A 14,766-nucleotide genomic window follows, 5' to 3' on the forward strand; every position below is an offset into this window, starting at 1 on the left:
CTCCATGGGTCGGGCTTCCCCTGCGTCTCCTCCCTCCTCCTCCTCCTCGGCCAATAGCATGGCTTCTCCTTTTGGCCAATCAGGAAACGGGTCTCAGGACCCGCTTCCTGATTGGCCAGGAGGAGAATCAGTGTGGCAATAGCGAATATTCTTTTGCTATTGTCACACAACTGGGTGGGCTCAGGGCACAGTGTTCTGCCCGGATCCACCCTTTTTTGAAGCCTATGAGAGCCTCTGGCTCTAATCACATACTTCAGAAAAAAAAACCCATTGGAATCCATGCGTCCAGTGCCCTGCATGTAGATTAGGGGTCCGGACGCATGGATAAGGGGGGGCGGCGCCCCTGCGCACCAATGGACGGGCCGCCACTGCTTATAATTAATTTCCCTCGTTTTTATGTTTATTGCTGTTCCATGTGCTAAACTAATTTTCTTCTTTTCTTCCTCATTCCATTTTACGTTGAGTTCCGCCTCCCAGTTTTCCAGGTATGGTGGATCCGCAGGGTCCGCCATTCCGGTAAGGATTCTATATATCTGTGATATACGATGCTTCAGGGTGGTTTTTAAAATCAATATTTTTTCAAAAGGCGTTAAATTGTATTGAAGAAATACATAACAAATACGTCAAGCCTTAAAGTTGCGCGTGCCTGTGAAATGGCGAAAAATTTCATTATCCAAGATTGTCCAGAGGCAACCCTTTAAAAGCCTTTACAAGATAACAATATTTAGGTAACAGTCAATTATGGAGTGGAGGAGTCAAGAATCGGATGCATGACAACTGTGCCATATCTTTTTTTTTTTTAGTTAAAGAGGTCATGGTAGTCTGGTGAGTGACATTCCATCAGAGCACATCGGGTGCGAATGCTAATAGTGGTGATGGTGTAATGATATTTCACATTGAAGAATCAAGAATATTTGTCTATAAGGGCACAATGAACTTTATTCGAAGCACATTAACACTTGATGCACTTTATGTTTTTGTATGCACTTTGATTAACACGTTTATTGATTTTGTATGTCACTGAAATTATGGATTGTATATCACAGTTTAATATCACTTATATACTTATTTGAGTATAACGCCTCCTCACTCAATTTTTATTTCACTTAGTGTTTTAAACACATTTGGGGTAGCAGCTTTACAGTATTATTTATTTTATTTATTAACTCCAGGGCTTTTTTTCAGCTGGAACTTGGTGGAACTCAGTTCCACCACCTTTGGCTCAGGCCCTCTGCTCCCTGCTCACCACTATCACTCATAAACACAAAGGTCTGGCTTCCTGTGTTTTCCAAGTGCAGTATGAGGACAAAGGAGATGCCGGTGCCTGGGGTGCAGTGCGAATGCTGACACCCCACTGGATGATCTCTCTGCAAGTGAGAGAGGTGAAGTCATCTACAGTGTGAGGGAAGGTACTAGAGAAGAAGAGGAGTAAAAGTGAGATATTGATGGGGATGCAGAACTAAGCAGCTGTGGAAGAAGGCTGTACTCTGTGTGTAGTGCACCCCTGAACTCTGTACGCAGCACACTCCTGAACTCTGCACTGTATACGTAACACACTCACGAACTCTGCACATAGCACACCCCTGAACTCTGCACTGTATACGTAGCACACTACTGAACTCTGCACGCAGCACACTCCTGAACTCTGCACTGTATACGTAGCACACTACCGAACTCTGCACGCAGCACACTCCTGAACTTTGCACTGTATACGTAGCACACTCCGGAACTCTGCACACAGCACACTCCGAAACTATGCACTGTATACGTAGCACACTCCCGAACTCTGCACGCAGCACACTCCTGAACTCTGCACTGTATATGTAGCACACTCCCAAACTCTGCACGCAGCACACTCCTGAACTCTCTACTGTATACGTAGCACACTACCGAACTCTGCACGCAGCACACTCCTGAACTCTGCACTGTATACGTAGCACACTCCCAAACTCTGCACGCAGCACACTCCTGAACTCTCCACTGTATACGTAGCACACTTCCGAACTCTGCACATAGCACACCCCTGAACTCTGCACTGTATAGGTGGAAAACTTGCAACCTCTGCACGCAGCACACTCCTGAACTCTGCACTGTATACGTAGCACACTCCTGAACTCTGCACGCAGCACACTCCTGAACTCTGCACTGTATACGTAGCATACTCCTGAACTCAGCACACCCCTGAACTCTGTGTGTAGCCCCACAGAACTCTGCACTTTGTACGTAATGCACTACTGGTGTTTGATGCCCCTTTAAGACCCTCCCACTGTTAATGAAATTTTGACCAGTTTTGGGAGGGATTTTTTTGGGGGGGGGGGGGGGTCGTGGTTGAGTTCCTGCACCTTTTTTCTGAAAAAAAAGACCTGATTAACTCCATACACAAATGTGTTGATTGGCACAAGGTTTACTTTTCATTTAAACATGGCTCTTCACACAGGTGTACACTTAAATTAGCCTGTGTGAACGAGGACTTGCAGAATAGTTAAATAAGTTCAGTAAATACTCACTGCTGCCATTGCTCTGAGGAATCCTTGATCAATGTGCAGGCTGTGCCAACTCACATCAGTTACCTGATGGGAAGCTATTCCAAACAGGAAGGCCACCAGTTTCTGTGCTCTCTGGAACATGTAGAACAATTCACAGGTCTTGTAACAAATGTGAAATTTATCAGATATTTAATATCAGTCCTCACTCTCCTCTATTACAGTGAGAGTAACTGTACCTCATTCCATGGTAGTGGATATGTTCTTCTAATATAATTAATGCTGGTTTTCAAAAATGGTGTCCAGTGTGAATCTTCTGATACATAGTGATATTTTCCTGAAGAAAGCCAATAAAATATTATTTGATGTTCTTATAAAAAATAATTCTGCAAATAAATCAAATGCAGTGTTCTTCAACCTTTTTCGGTCACTGCGCTCTTTGCCTAAAAATATCCAAAAGCTTGAAGCACTTCAGGTGAATAAGCCCCTGGTCGCATCGGTGTGACTTGTCATGCGATTTGACAGGTCCAAATCGCATGACAAGTCGCACCCTATTGTCTGCAATGGAACTGCTCAAATCAGCGCAACGCCAACTTTGTGGTGCCGCACCAATTTGAAAAATAAGTTCCTGCACTATTTTGCTGTTTTCTGGTGTGACTTGCATAGACATCTGTGCATGAAATGGCACAGATGTCAGCTAAGTCGCACCTGAAGTCGCACTAACATGCGGCTTTAAAATCAAGTGAAGTCACATTATTTCAAAGTCGGATTTTATGTGACCGGGGGCTTATACCTTGTTTTTTTTTTTCAGGAGAAACTGGGCCTTTAAATGTAATTGGATATTTCTTGATTTTCTTTTAATATCAAAAGAAAACTATTCCAAAATAGTAAAATATTTTTTTAAAATTTTAGCTATTTATTTGTATGCCATGACCTTGACCTTAGACTTCATTTAAGCTCATAATTTATTCGTTTATACGCGTAAGCGCAAGTTCATAGATGCAGATTTTTGGATTCTGTGTTACAAATCTGAATGCAGTGCATGTTTACACACCTGTGTGAATGGCTCCATTGAAAGCAATGCAGATGTGTAAATAAAAAACACTTGCATTAATGCGTGTGTGAATGAAGCTTTAATAGCCCTGTAATCTATTTTTCATTAAATCATTTCTAAATGTGTTTTTCTGCCTCCTTATTTTGTCGTCTGTGTTCTACCAATTCTCTCCTTTTTCTCCCTCCTCACTTCTGTTTGACACAAGCAGTGCAGGTTAGTTGCAGTTAAGTCCCATTGTCCATCTTAGGTTTGAACATGAGACGGTGGCTCCGTTCCTGCATATATTGGGACCATAGAGAACGAATATAGCCACTAGATCACAGTTCCAAAAAAAAGAATTTGGAGATTTGGAGGAGGCTGAGAACAATAGAAGGGACTTTTATTTTAAGAACATATACTTTAATAGTATTTTCTTATTTTAAACCAGAGTTTAGTGTCACTTTATTATTTATTATAACTCAGCTACAGGTAAAACTTCATTCAGGCTGCATTCACACCTGAACGTTGTGATTTACTGGCGTTTTAATTTGAGAGTTTTTGAGCGTTTTTAGAGGAGTATTACAAGCGTTTAAAAACATATTACAAGGGTTTTACAACTTCAGGTTTTTTGTTTAGCCAATAGAAAGCACATGGGGAATGAGAGGGAGAGATACTTTGGGGTGGAGTGCCGCTATTTGAGCAGAAAATGCGTGAAAAAAACACTTGTAAGGTGCTCAAATCAAGCATTTCTATTGCAGTCTATGGGGACAAAAATGCTTGTAATCTGCCCAAAATAAGCTCATGCACTTTTAGGAGTGACAGGCGTTTTGCTTCAGGTGACAGGATGCTTATATGTAAACAGGGGTCATTTAGATGAATGGGATTTGGCTTGTTGAGCGTATTAGAGCTACAAGCAGAAAATCGCTCGGCTGTGAACGCGGTCTTAGTGTTGCAATAGAGTGGAAAAGGTTTACCTCTCTTTGTTTTTTTTATTGCTGTGTATGAACCCATTGGGGATGTATTGGTCAGTCAGTCTTTAATCTTGCTCCATTTACCTTGCATGCAGAGGCCCTGGTAGAAGGCGTCAGGGTATACACTACCAGCCTGGTATGCATCGGGATGGTTCTGAAGCAGCTGGCAATAACATAGATGCACAGAGAATTAAACATAGTATTAGTAATTATTTGCATTAGGCAGAGTGAATCTTTCTAAAAGGCGTAATGCGTTCTGTTAGACTGCTAAGCATGCTTCCATTTTGCATGTTGGTATCCACTGGTTTTTATCCAGTATGGTCACAATGCCCTTGGTCAATTCAGTCCCCATTCATAGCTTGCCATAGCACCCTCCATCACACCCAACCACAGCAAGTAACAGTGTCCAAATCTCTACAAATCTCCCATCACAGCCAGCCACAGCTCCCATATCTCCCCAAATCTCTGAACATCCACAACATAGGTCAAGATGCTCTTCTATCCCTCCCCACTTGTATCTTGCAGAGATGTCTACAGTTCAGCATTCAATCTCTTCTGCTATTTAACTGATATGCAGAGAGAGCAATTAGAGGTGTGTAAGGGCTCATTCACACCAAGTATATTGGGTTGCTTTGGGCACCATTGCTCAGCACAGGCCCAACACACTAACAGCAACAAAAAAAACATTGTTTTCAATGTGCCCAGTTCACACCAACATGCCACGTTGGTGTGCAATTGGTGAGAATAGGACATGCCGCATTTAAAAGCTGGACAACGCATTACAACGTGTCACAATGCATCGCAATGCTAATGGAAAATAAAGTACTTTGGTTGCCGCTGTAAAAAAATAAAATCGCACAGCAACACCATATGCAGGTCAACACAAAATGTATGTCAACACAAGTGCATTTAAAACATTTCACTCAATGCACATGATGTGAATCCAACCTAAGGCTTCATGTACACTACAGCTCTTAAACTTGAGTTTAGGAGCTTTTCGGTGTTTTTTTGACAAAGTTCAACTCCATAAAAGTCTATTTGTCCATGTGCACATAGACTTTAAGAAGAGTTTAGGAGCTGCTGTGGTTTGGGGAAGTTCAACTTCCCTCTCCTGAATGCAGAAGAACGGCTTGACGTCTGGCAGCAAAACAGGGCAAAATCGTTTTAAATCGTATAACAGTTTTGCCGTGTTTTGCGTTTTTCTGCAGCCAGTGGTCAAAGTAGATTATGTGTACATGAATTCTAAGAGGTTAAAAAAAGGTCCTTGACCTTACTTTCCACACTGTATTGTGATAACATGGGTTCTGTTCTCTCACTGATAGAATTTTAAAAGCTGAAAAAAATGACCCTAAGGCCTCATGCACACTGCTGCTGTTAAACTCATGTTTTGGTGAGTTTAGACATTTTATTTTCTGCCCCAAACTCCCCTCTATGTTATCCTGCACACATATATGCACACATGGATGTTTTTACCAGTTTAGTAGCAGGGGAGTTTAGAGGATGTGTTCTAAATGCCCTAAAGAAAATTACGATGCTTGGCACCTTACTCCTGCCCTCAGAATCAGGTTCTCAGGCTGCCTCTATCCCGGGACTCTCACTTGGCATCCACTAATGGCTAAGCCTTGCTGCCCTCTACGACCGGGGTGGTCGACAAAACACTGTAAACATAAACATAAAGAAGGGCGCACCAGCCTAGCGCATTATCCTCAGTAGGCTTTTATTGGTAAAATATTAAAAAGTGGCTACTCACAAACATGCAATGTAAAGCAGCCTATAAACTCCATCGAACAATGTCCATGATGTAAGAGTCCAATGTCTCGTAAAGGTGAAAGGCTAAAGCGTTTCGAGGCAGTGCCTCTTCCTCAGAGCCTTCAATCGCATTCAAGAGAGGCAATTTTGACCACAAAAAACGCTGAATGCTGTTAAACGCGCATAAACTCACATTAAAGGCCGGTTCACACTTTTGCGAGTGCGCCGATCGCATGTAATTCGGAGTGCACTGCTCCTTCATTACATGCGATCGGAGGTGCGGATGCGAATTCAGCCATACACTTTGTATGGCTGAATTCGCACTGTATCCGCACCAAACACGCACATGACCCTTTTTTCCAGCCGCATCAGGATCGGATCGCACAGTGGTTCACACTTGTGCGATCTGACCCTGTGCGAACTGTCAGATCGCACTGCGATATGCGATCAAACTGGGGGTGTCGTTAACATTTCATTGACACCCCCTGCGTATCGCATATGGCAGTGTGAACTGCCAGGGGTGTGTTTGCGATGCGGGAACAGGCTGTGAATTTGCAGCCTTCCCGCATCGCACAAGTGTGAACAGGGACTTACTCACCTAAACTCTAGGCACGTTTAGCACTTCAGCATTTATTTATTTATTTCAATGGCCAGAATAAATAAAAATTCTGACCAATTAAATAAATAAATGCCCAAACTCCAAACTCTGCTAAACTCACCTAAACTGGTTTGAAAAAAATGCAACTTGAGTTTATAATGTTGATTTTCTCTTGTCAGGATAAACAGCCTTTACAAGAAACCAGTGTGCATGAGGCCATATCTAAAATCTAAGGCCTGATTCACACTTGCGACTAGCAACAGCCTACAAATTTCTACGGGAGACTCAGCCAGGTTTATGCAAACAGCTGCGGGTGGGAAGCCTAATACAAAGCAATGAAAGGACATGCAGAGATTACCTGTGGGACACAACCATTTCTGTCCAGGGTTGATTATCCCCAGGTAATCGCCGCATGTTCAGTTACGGACAAACAGACACAAATTGCGGCAGGTACTGTCAGCCTCTCATTGCTTTGTATATGGCTGGGGTTGGCAACCCGTTGATCGTGATCTACCAGTTGACCGTGGAGAGCCGACAGGTGGATCGTGACCACGGCTCTGCCTCTCCCCAGCCTCCGCCCAGGGCTGCTGTTAAAAATCACGGGGCCCCATACAGCCTACCTAACAGGGCCCCCCGCATGGCCGAAGGGACATAGATTTATCAGTCCCTTTCTTTGCAGCCTCAGCTGCACAAAATATTGAAAAAAAATCACTCTGAAGTTTCCTGCTCATTTACAAACTGAAGCAAAGTAAATGCAATTTACTATGCTTTAGTGATAAATGAACACAGGAGTGATTAGTATTGATTGCTTACTGTGTTCATTCAGGAAAGGAAGGGGCCAGTAAATTACATATTTACCAATCCATTCCCCAATCCTCTCCATCCTGAAACATCTCCCTGTGTGCCCATAGCAGCTGACGGGGGGAAAGGAGAGGAGGGAAGCCAGCAGCACTGTGGGGGATAGGGGCACACAGGGGGGTCTGGACAGAAAATGGAACTACCCTGCAGTACAGCCAGAGGGAGAAAGAGGAGAAAAAGCTGGCAGCGCTGGAGGGGGAGGCAGGAGAGGATCGGTGTCTGCAATAAGACAGTACAGCCGGCCCTCCTGCTCAGTGGGTGCCCAGGCCCCACTTTTGAATTGATAGAGCCCTGGCCCAGTACAGGAGGGCTGGCTGTACTGCCTTATCAGCAGCCCTGCCTCCGCCACTCTCATTCACTGCAGAGTGAAGAGTGGGATGCAGTATAGTGCAGGATAGTGGGCAGGAGCTGCCTCAGTGATTGGTTGCTAGGCGGTCCTAGCAACCAATCACCAGCTTAACTCTGGCTGCTCCTGCTCCCGCTGTCTCAGGTCTATGCTGTGTGTATGTGGAGGGGGATGAAGGGGACAGAGGACACCACAGTGAAGGGTCAGGCATTGAGATGAGAAATGGGCAGAGGACACATCTTTTGGGTATAGGGAGGCAGAGGGCAATGCTATGGGGGGGTATGGGACACTACAGTGGGGAGAAGTGATATGAAGGGGGGCAGAGGATACTGCTTTGGGGGGGACACTACAGTGGGGTGGGGTAATGTGAAGGGGGCACTACCTTGGGGGGGGGGTACAGAACACATCTTCATCTTTTTATTGGAGGCTTGATAGATCTCCCCCCGGGATCTTTTCTTTTCTCCATGTTGTCTATGTAGATCTCACCCAAAGGTTTCCTACTCCTGGTATAGGTTATCCAACAACAGATGTTCACATAAATCCTACTGAAATTAATTTTCTTCTCCTAATTTCAAGTGTGAATAGTGCCAGTGTACAAAACCTGCCCCCATATAGGAAAACTATGATGAAAGATTCAGGCATTTTAGAACTGTTCTGTAGCAGGTTTGCAAAGCCAAGATAAAAATTTGCCTTTAATTTGCCTTTATATATGGGCTTTCTAAGACAGCCAATGGCTAGTTTACACTAGCGTTGCTATCTGAACGCTCTTCTGAGAAGCATTGGACAGGTGGTGAGGAGGCCTTGTATCACCTTCTCACTGCCTGTTTTAATCCCCTAAATGTCGCATTACTGTGCAATGCACACAATTGCGCGGTGGTTGCAGGGCGGTCATATTTACTAGTAGTTGCCGTTGGCAGCTGGTAGTACCAGCTAAATGCGACAGAGGGTGTAATTCCTGCCAGGGTCACAAAGTATGACGCAACTCAATTGCGTGTTTTTTAAGACAAACCCCCCCAACCAGTAGTGTAAATGAGCCTTTACATTGCCGTCAAGAAAGTCAGACACAATAATACACTTTAGATCCTCAATTCTGTCTTCTGAATTGCATACATTTAAATTTACCTCTCTGTAGTTAACTTTTCTTGCATTCTGACTGAAATACTCCAGAGCTCTGTGTGCTGTGAAATCAAATAAAGAGTGAACAAAATTCTCTGAAAATTGGATATTTCCACAAGCTACATTTTACCCTGATCAGTTCCACTTTTGAAATGTCCCCCCCCCCCCCTCCCCCATAGGAAATGAATACCATTCTGCAAGAGAAACCTACCTCAGGACAGTAATTCCCAAACTTTTTAACATGTAGGAACCCTTGAAATAGGTTTTGGTTCTCAGGGAACATCTGCAAATAAATGCTATACCTACTGTGTAGGCTCCATGCACATAGAGCTTAAAAAATGCCAGTTCCCTTGGCAGAAAAAAAAAAAAACACTCATATAGAGCACTTTTGTACACATGTTTAGGTGCGTTTAGGAGAGTTTAGCGTTTTTTTTCTGCCAGAAAGCTTCAATTCAATCAAAAAACGCAAACCAGAAGGGTTTTTTTCCTGCCTCTAAACACTGAGCTTAAAGGATAAGTTCACTTTTCATTCTATGGTACAGCAGCCTTTGCGGCTGTCGGCTTGTAGTTTTCAACAAACTACCAGGGCGCTTTGGAGCACCATGGTAGTTCATTCTCTTTTCCTGTCAGATGGTATCTGCTTGCCCAGTAGACACCAGCAGGGCACCAGTGATCTGTTAATTGCTGGTGCAATGCTTTTCTGGCTCAAAAAAAAAAAAAAATAGATGCACATTTTTTTACTTGCAAAAAAAATGGCCATTTATTAATTTTTTCAAAAAAATAAACTTATCCTTTAAAATATGCCTACAGATAGGGGGACATTTAGCAACCTCTGTAGGAACCCTGTGGTTTTATGAAACTCTAGTTAAGAAAGGCTGTTCCAGTATGACTGAACGTTAGCTGACTAAAATAGGATTTTATTGAAACATTTTGTTTTGGCCCTAGAATTTGAACATTTTAAAATATAATCAAAGCTTAAACTATCATTTTCTGTTCCTACAAAAACAAGTTTAAAAGTCATGTTGATCATTCTAAATAATGATACCTTGAAATAGGCAGTTCTAGCTTTTTACAAGTTTTCTGCTTCTTCCATTAATGAGTTCCTACTCTCCCTGTTAGATTTTTTATGTACAGTATATTGTATTATATTTTATTGGAGAGAATCAAATAGGAAATTAAGTAGTTAAAGCGGAAGTCAGCTGTGGGTCCCTCAGGCTTTTGCCACAAAATGCACATTATAGTGGACTTCTAGCATTGCAATGGCCATGATCTCCCTCATTGCTCTGTTGCGGTTGCTGGCATCTTCACCCACTCTTGTTACAGGTTCCATCTTGGTTGGCTGGCCTGGCACATTCTAACTCCCATGAATGGGCGTGGGAGTTAAAGTGAATGTAAACCCCATTCATGAAATTTGACCTGGGCACATCTATCTGTAGTGTTTACTTATCTCTCTCCAAAGCCCTATGTCTCGTGTCTTTCTGCTGCTCCATTCTTCTGTTATCAGAATGATAACTTCTGACTAGTTCTCGACCGATTATTGGCAAAGCCAATATATCGGATCCGATCTGCACTTTCCCCGATATATCGGAATCAGCCCCTGAGGTTACCGATATTGCCGATATTTCACGAAAGTACTTGTACCGGAGTGATGCCTGCAGCTAGAGGCATCACCCCGGTACCGGCGTCCATGGCCGATGGTCGGCTGTTTTGTAATGACAACCGATGCGGCTGAGAAGCCGCTCGGCTGTCATTACAAGGAGCAGGAGGGGACATCCCCCCCCTTCAGCCTCCTTCCGCGGCTTGCCCAGGTCTCCCGTCCCACCGGGAGACCCGGTCCACCAACCTGCATGGCCGCCGAAGACCCGATCAAAGCCACAATCGGCTCTGATCTGGTCTCCATGTAAAAACCCGAAAGTGATGTCATGACATCACTTCCAAATACTCTGCGCCAGATTAAAAAAAAAGACAGCATTCAAAACAGCCAAACTTGGCGTTTTGATTGCTTTTAAGTGCAGAGGAGGGGTTTGGGGTCTTTTAGACCCCACGGATCCCTCCACAAGAGTACCTGTCAAGTGATAAAATAAAAATATTGGCCGATACCAATATGCAATGGCCAAAATATTGGTATCGGTATCGGCAACGAAAAACTGATATCTGTCGATCACTACTTCTGACAAGTTCTCCGACAACCGAAATAGAACCAGCCTGAAATATGTGTCAGAGTGGGTGCAAAGAGATAGATTAGCAGACATCTGGTCTATTCATAACACAGCTCTGCATGTTTCTTCCTTCCTCTGCTTATGTGGAGAGGGGGTGTGTGCCTTTCCTCCAATCAGCTGTCACACAGTGTATGCCAAGACTCCACACCCAGTGCTAGAACAGGAAGAAAAAATTCTAACAGGATGTTCACTTTCAAAAACAGTCTAGAAAGCTAAAGACAGCACATACATGTGAAACCTATGTAGGGAGATTTGTTTCATCTCTGTGTATCATCTGAGGCTGTTCAATTCACTGGGTATATGTGAGGGTTTACATCCACTTTAATTCATCCCAACACCAAGATATGTTTAAAATGTACACTGAGCTGTGCATGCAGCGGCTCTTCTTCGTTATAACCTTACCAGCCAGCAAAGTTTTGTTATGGGACTTCATTTCAAATGAATTTAGGGGAATCTTTCTGCTGATGTATGCAAGACCCAAAAAGTGCTGGGGTTTGACTCAGCACACTATACACTAACACAATAATACCTAAAATATCAGTTTTAGGTCTACTAAATAAAAGAAACAACACAATCTATTGCTAGTTAAGTAATATTTATGGAAGACTATGTAACTTCTGTTTCTTCGGTATAGTACATTTACCTAGACAGTTTGATTGTCAGACATTAGACAGAGTCATAAGTTCACTTACCTATCTCTATGTGTGTTGAAAGACCACATGGCTCACATTTTTGTAACATAAAAAAACAAACTGCCAGAAATGCAGCGTATGCAGCCATCATTTTAAACTGTCATATCATATGTTATGATGGGTGAAAGGGATTCACATATCTGAACAACCTTTGGAATTTGATGGGGTTACTGCAATGTTGACAGAAAAGTTAAACTGTCACAAAAATTGGTAGGGAGAGGTGGGCGCAGGGTGTTACAACTTAGTATTACCTACAATGACCCTACTTGGTCTTCCTGGACAATTTTGTTACTTTTGATACATCAGGATGATGTATGATGGATCAAAAACTGTTCACAAAATGACCTGCCATTGTGCAATTGTTATCGTGGTATGTTTGTTGATCAAGCTTTATGCAGGCTTTACTTGACCTATAGTAGGGAATGTAAAGAAAAAGGGGTTTCATAACCCCTTTTTCTAGATGGGATGGCGGCAGGCCTTTTTGAAAATAAATTGGTATCCTTTTAGTCATATCAGATAGGTTACTAGGCAGATTTAGTTGGGCTAGCCGGTGTATGGTCAGAATAAGCCCCAATCACTGTGGGGCTTATTCTGTAGCTAGGAAGAATAACATTTAAACTGGTTTTTTCTTGTTTTCTCCCGCCTTTGAGCCTGCCCAGGGTCTATTTAAAGGGGGGCTCAGCTCCTGAAGCACACACTTACCTCAGGAAGAACGTCGTGTCAAGCTGAAAGTTTTGTTCCAGTTCTGCTGTCCTGATGAGTCTCATCCGCCAGCTGCTCGAGAGGGCCGGAAAGGAGGGTTCCGAAGATTGGATCCGGCGTTGCCTGGCCATGTCTTCTGCTTCATCTTCTTCGGCGGAGCCTCCGCCGGCTGCTGTTCGTCTCCCAGCTTCGGTGTCTTCTGGAGAATCCCTCGGTGAAGCGGATGTCGTCGCCGGGTCAAGTGGTGGAGCGGATGTCGTCACCGGGTCAAGTCTCCGAGAAAATGACGTCTTCGGGTCAAGTGGGCGCACGGAAGCCGTCACCGGGTCGGGAAGCGGACCGGATGTCGTCGCCGCCGAGGGTCGGAGGTCATTTCCAGCACCGGAGCCGGCGGAAGAAGATCGTCCTTCGGTCGGGAGCAGGCGCGGCGCGCCGAAGACTCGCGGAGAAGATGCCGTCCCGGCGAAGAGGAAGAGGGCGCCCCGCCGCCGCTACTCACCGCCCGCTGCCAGGAAAGAAGCATCCATCGTCGGGAAGGAGACGCCGGTTGTCCGCGGAGGGCCGCCCATCGCCCGAAGGGAGCCGCCTATCGAACGGAGGGAGTCGTCCGTCGCCCGGAGGGAGTCGTCCGTCGCCGGAGGGAGCCGCCCATCGTTCGGAGGGGGCCGCCCGTCTCCCGGAGTGAGCCGCTCGTCGCCAGGAGGGATGGACGATCCAGCTCGGCATCGTACCCCGCCGGTGGGCTGGTCGAGGCCCCGGCGCCGTCGCAGACCCCGGTTCCGGAGCAGCAGCAGCAGCATGATGTTCGTCCCCCCGTTCCGGGGCCAGGTGAGGCGGCTAATTTTTTCCCTCCTCAGGTTCCCCCACATGCTTGGGCTGCCCAGCAGGTTCCGGATCGGGACCGACCGTCCACCATGTTGGACCAGCGTACTGAGTGGGGCGGTAGTCAAGGGGGGGTGGGAGTGCCTCATTTGGCCACGGCTAATCCTATGTCTATAGTTCTCAACGATTTTCTCAAAGAATTTAAGCAAGTCATTTCTGCTCCCGCATTGCAACAGCTTAGCAGTGGCCCGGTGCCCGCAGGGGGGGGGGGATTTGGCTGTATCTAGTGCGTCTGCTGACGCTCGGGTGCAGACATCTTCCCCTCTGGATGTGTGGGCGCCATCTGGTGGCCTTTTAGGTATTAGCGCGGTGACTAATCCGCCATCTAGTTTGGCCTCTCCTGTAGCTGATCCTCCTGCTTCTGTCACCCTGGCTAGGACTCAAAATCTCCCTGAGGTATGCCTCAGGGAGGCATTGACTTGCGAAATGTCCCCTCTGGGTTTTCACCTATCCGAATCTGTGAAGGAGAAAATCTGGAGTGGTTTGTATGTTGATATGCTTTCCTTGCTGCCTTCAGTTAAGGAATTTGTATCCAAGGGTGACAAGAAGGATGAGGAGGAGAGGAGGCGCCCAGTGACAAAGAATTTTTATAACTGGCTGCAGGCGTTTTTCATATATGCGGCTGCGCTTTGTGAGAAACACCCTTCCAAGTGTGTTGGTCTTTTCCAGCACTTGGATATTGTGTTGGAGGCCTATAAAAATGTTGGTGGGACGGCATGGTTCTCCTATGATGTCGCCTTCCGCCAGAAGCTGGCTGTGCAGCAGCATTTGAAATGGGGCATCAAGGATATCAGCCTTTGGCTGGATCTCTTGTTACCTCAGAAGCCATCCTTTGGTAGGCAGCCGTCTACTATTACTCAGCAGCCTACTCCTTCCCATTCCTTTCGCAAAGGGGTCTCTTTCAGTTATAACGATTCCCAATGCAAATGGCCTGGGCATTGTAGATATAGACACGAATGCGCATTTTGTGCGGGTTCCCACCCAGTTGCAAAATGCTTTAAAAAGATGCAGAGTTCCCAACCGGCAGGGGGTTTTTCAAAAGGCAACAACCCCGGTGAAGCTGTGCGCAATGCTTCCGTGGCTTCTGCAATACCCCGACAAGGTGAAAGCCACGTTA

At 45.1% G+C, this 14,766-nt stretch overlaps 1 protein-coding gene across 2 annotated transcripts in view; it reads right to left on the reverse strand.

The window, feature by feature from the left end:
• Positions 1-12,202, reverse strand: part of GPLD1 (glycosylphosphatidylinositol specific phospholipase D1) — a 74,820-nt gene extending 62,618 nt beyond the window's left edge. For both annotated transcript variants that reach the window (XM_082257358.1, XM_082257357.1), the window contains exons 1-5: positions 12,066-12,202; positions 9,161-9,216; positions 4,572-4,650; positions 2,723-2,820; positions 2,508-2,618 (exon numbers count right to left, since the gene is read on the reverse strand). In XM_082257358.1, coding sequence (XP_082113484.1) covers positions 2,508-2,618; positions 2,723-2,820; positions 4,572-4,650; positions 9,161-9,216; positions 12,066-12,156 — 435 coding nt within the window. In that variant the 5' untranslated portion in view covers positions 12,157-12,202. The remainder of the gene's footprint in view (positions 1-2,507; positions 2,619-2,722; positions 2,821-4,571; positions 4,651-9,160; positions 9,217-12,065) is intronic.
• Between the last annotated feature and the right edge of the window lie 2,564 nt (positions 12,203-14,766).

The sequence above is a fragment of the Pelophylax lessonae genome (genome assembly GCF_965119305.1).
Source record: "Pelophylax lessonae genome assembly, chromosome: 5".
NCBI lineage: Eukaryota > Metazoa > Chordata > Amphibia > Anura > Ranidae > Pelophylax > Pelophylax lessonae.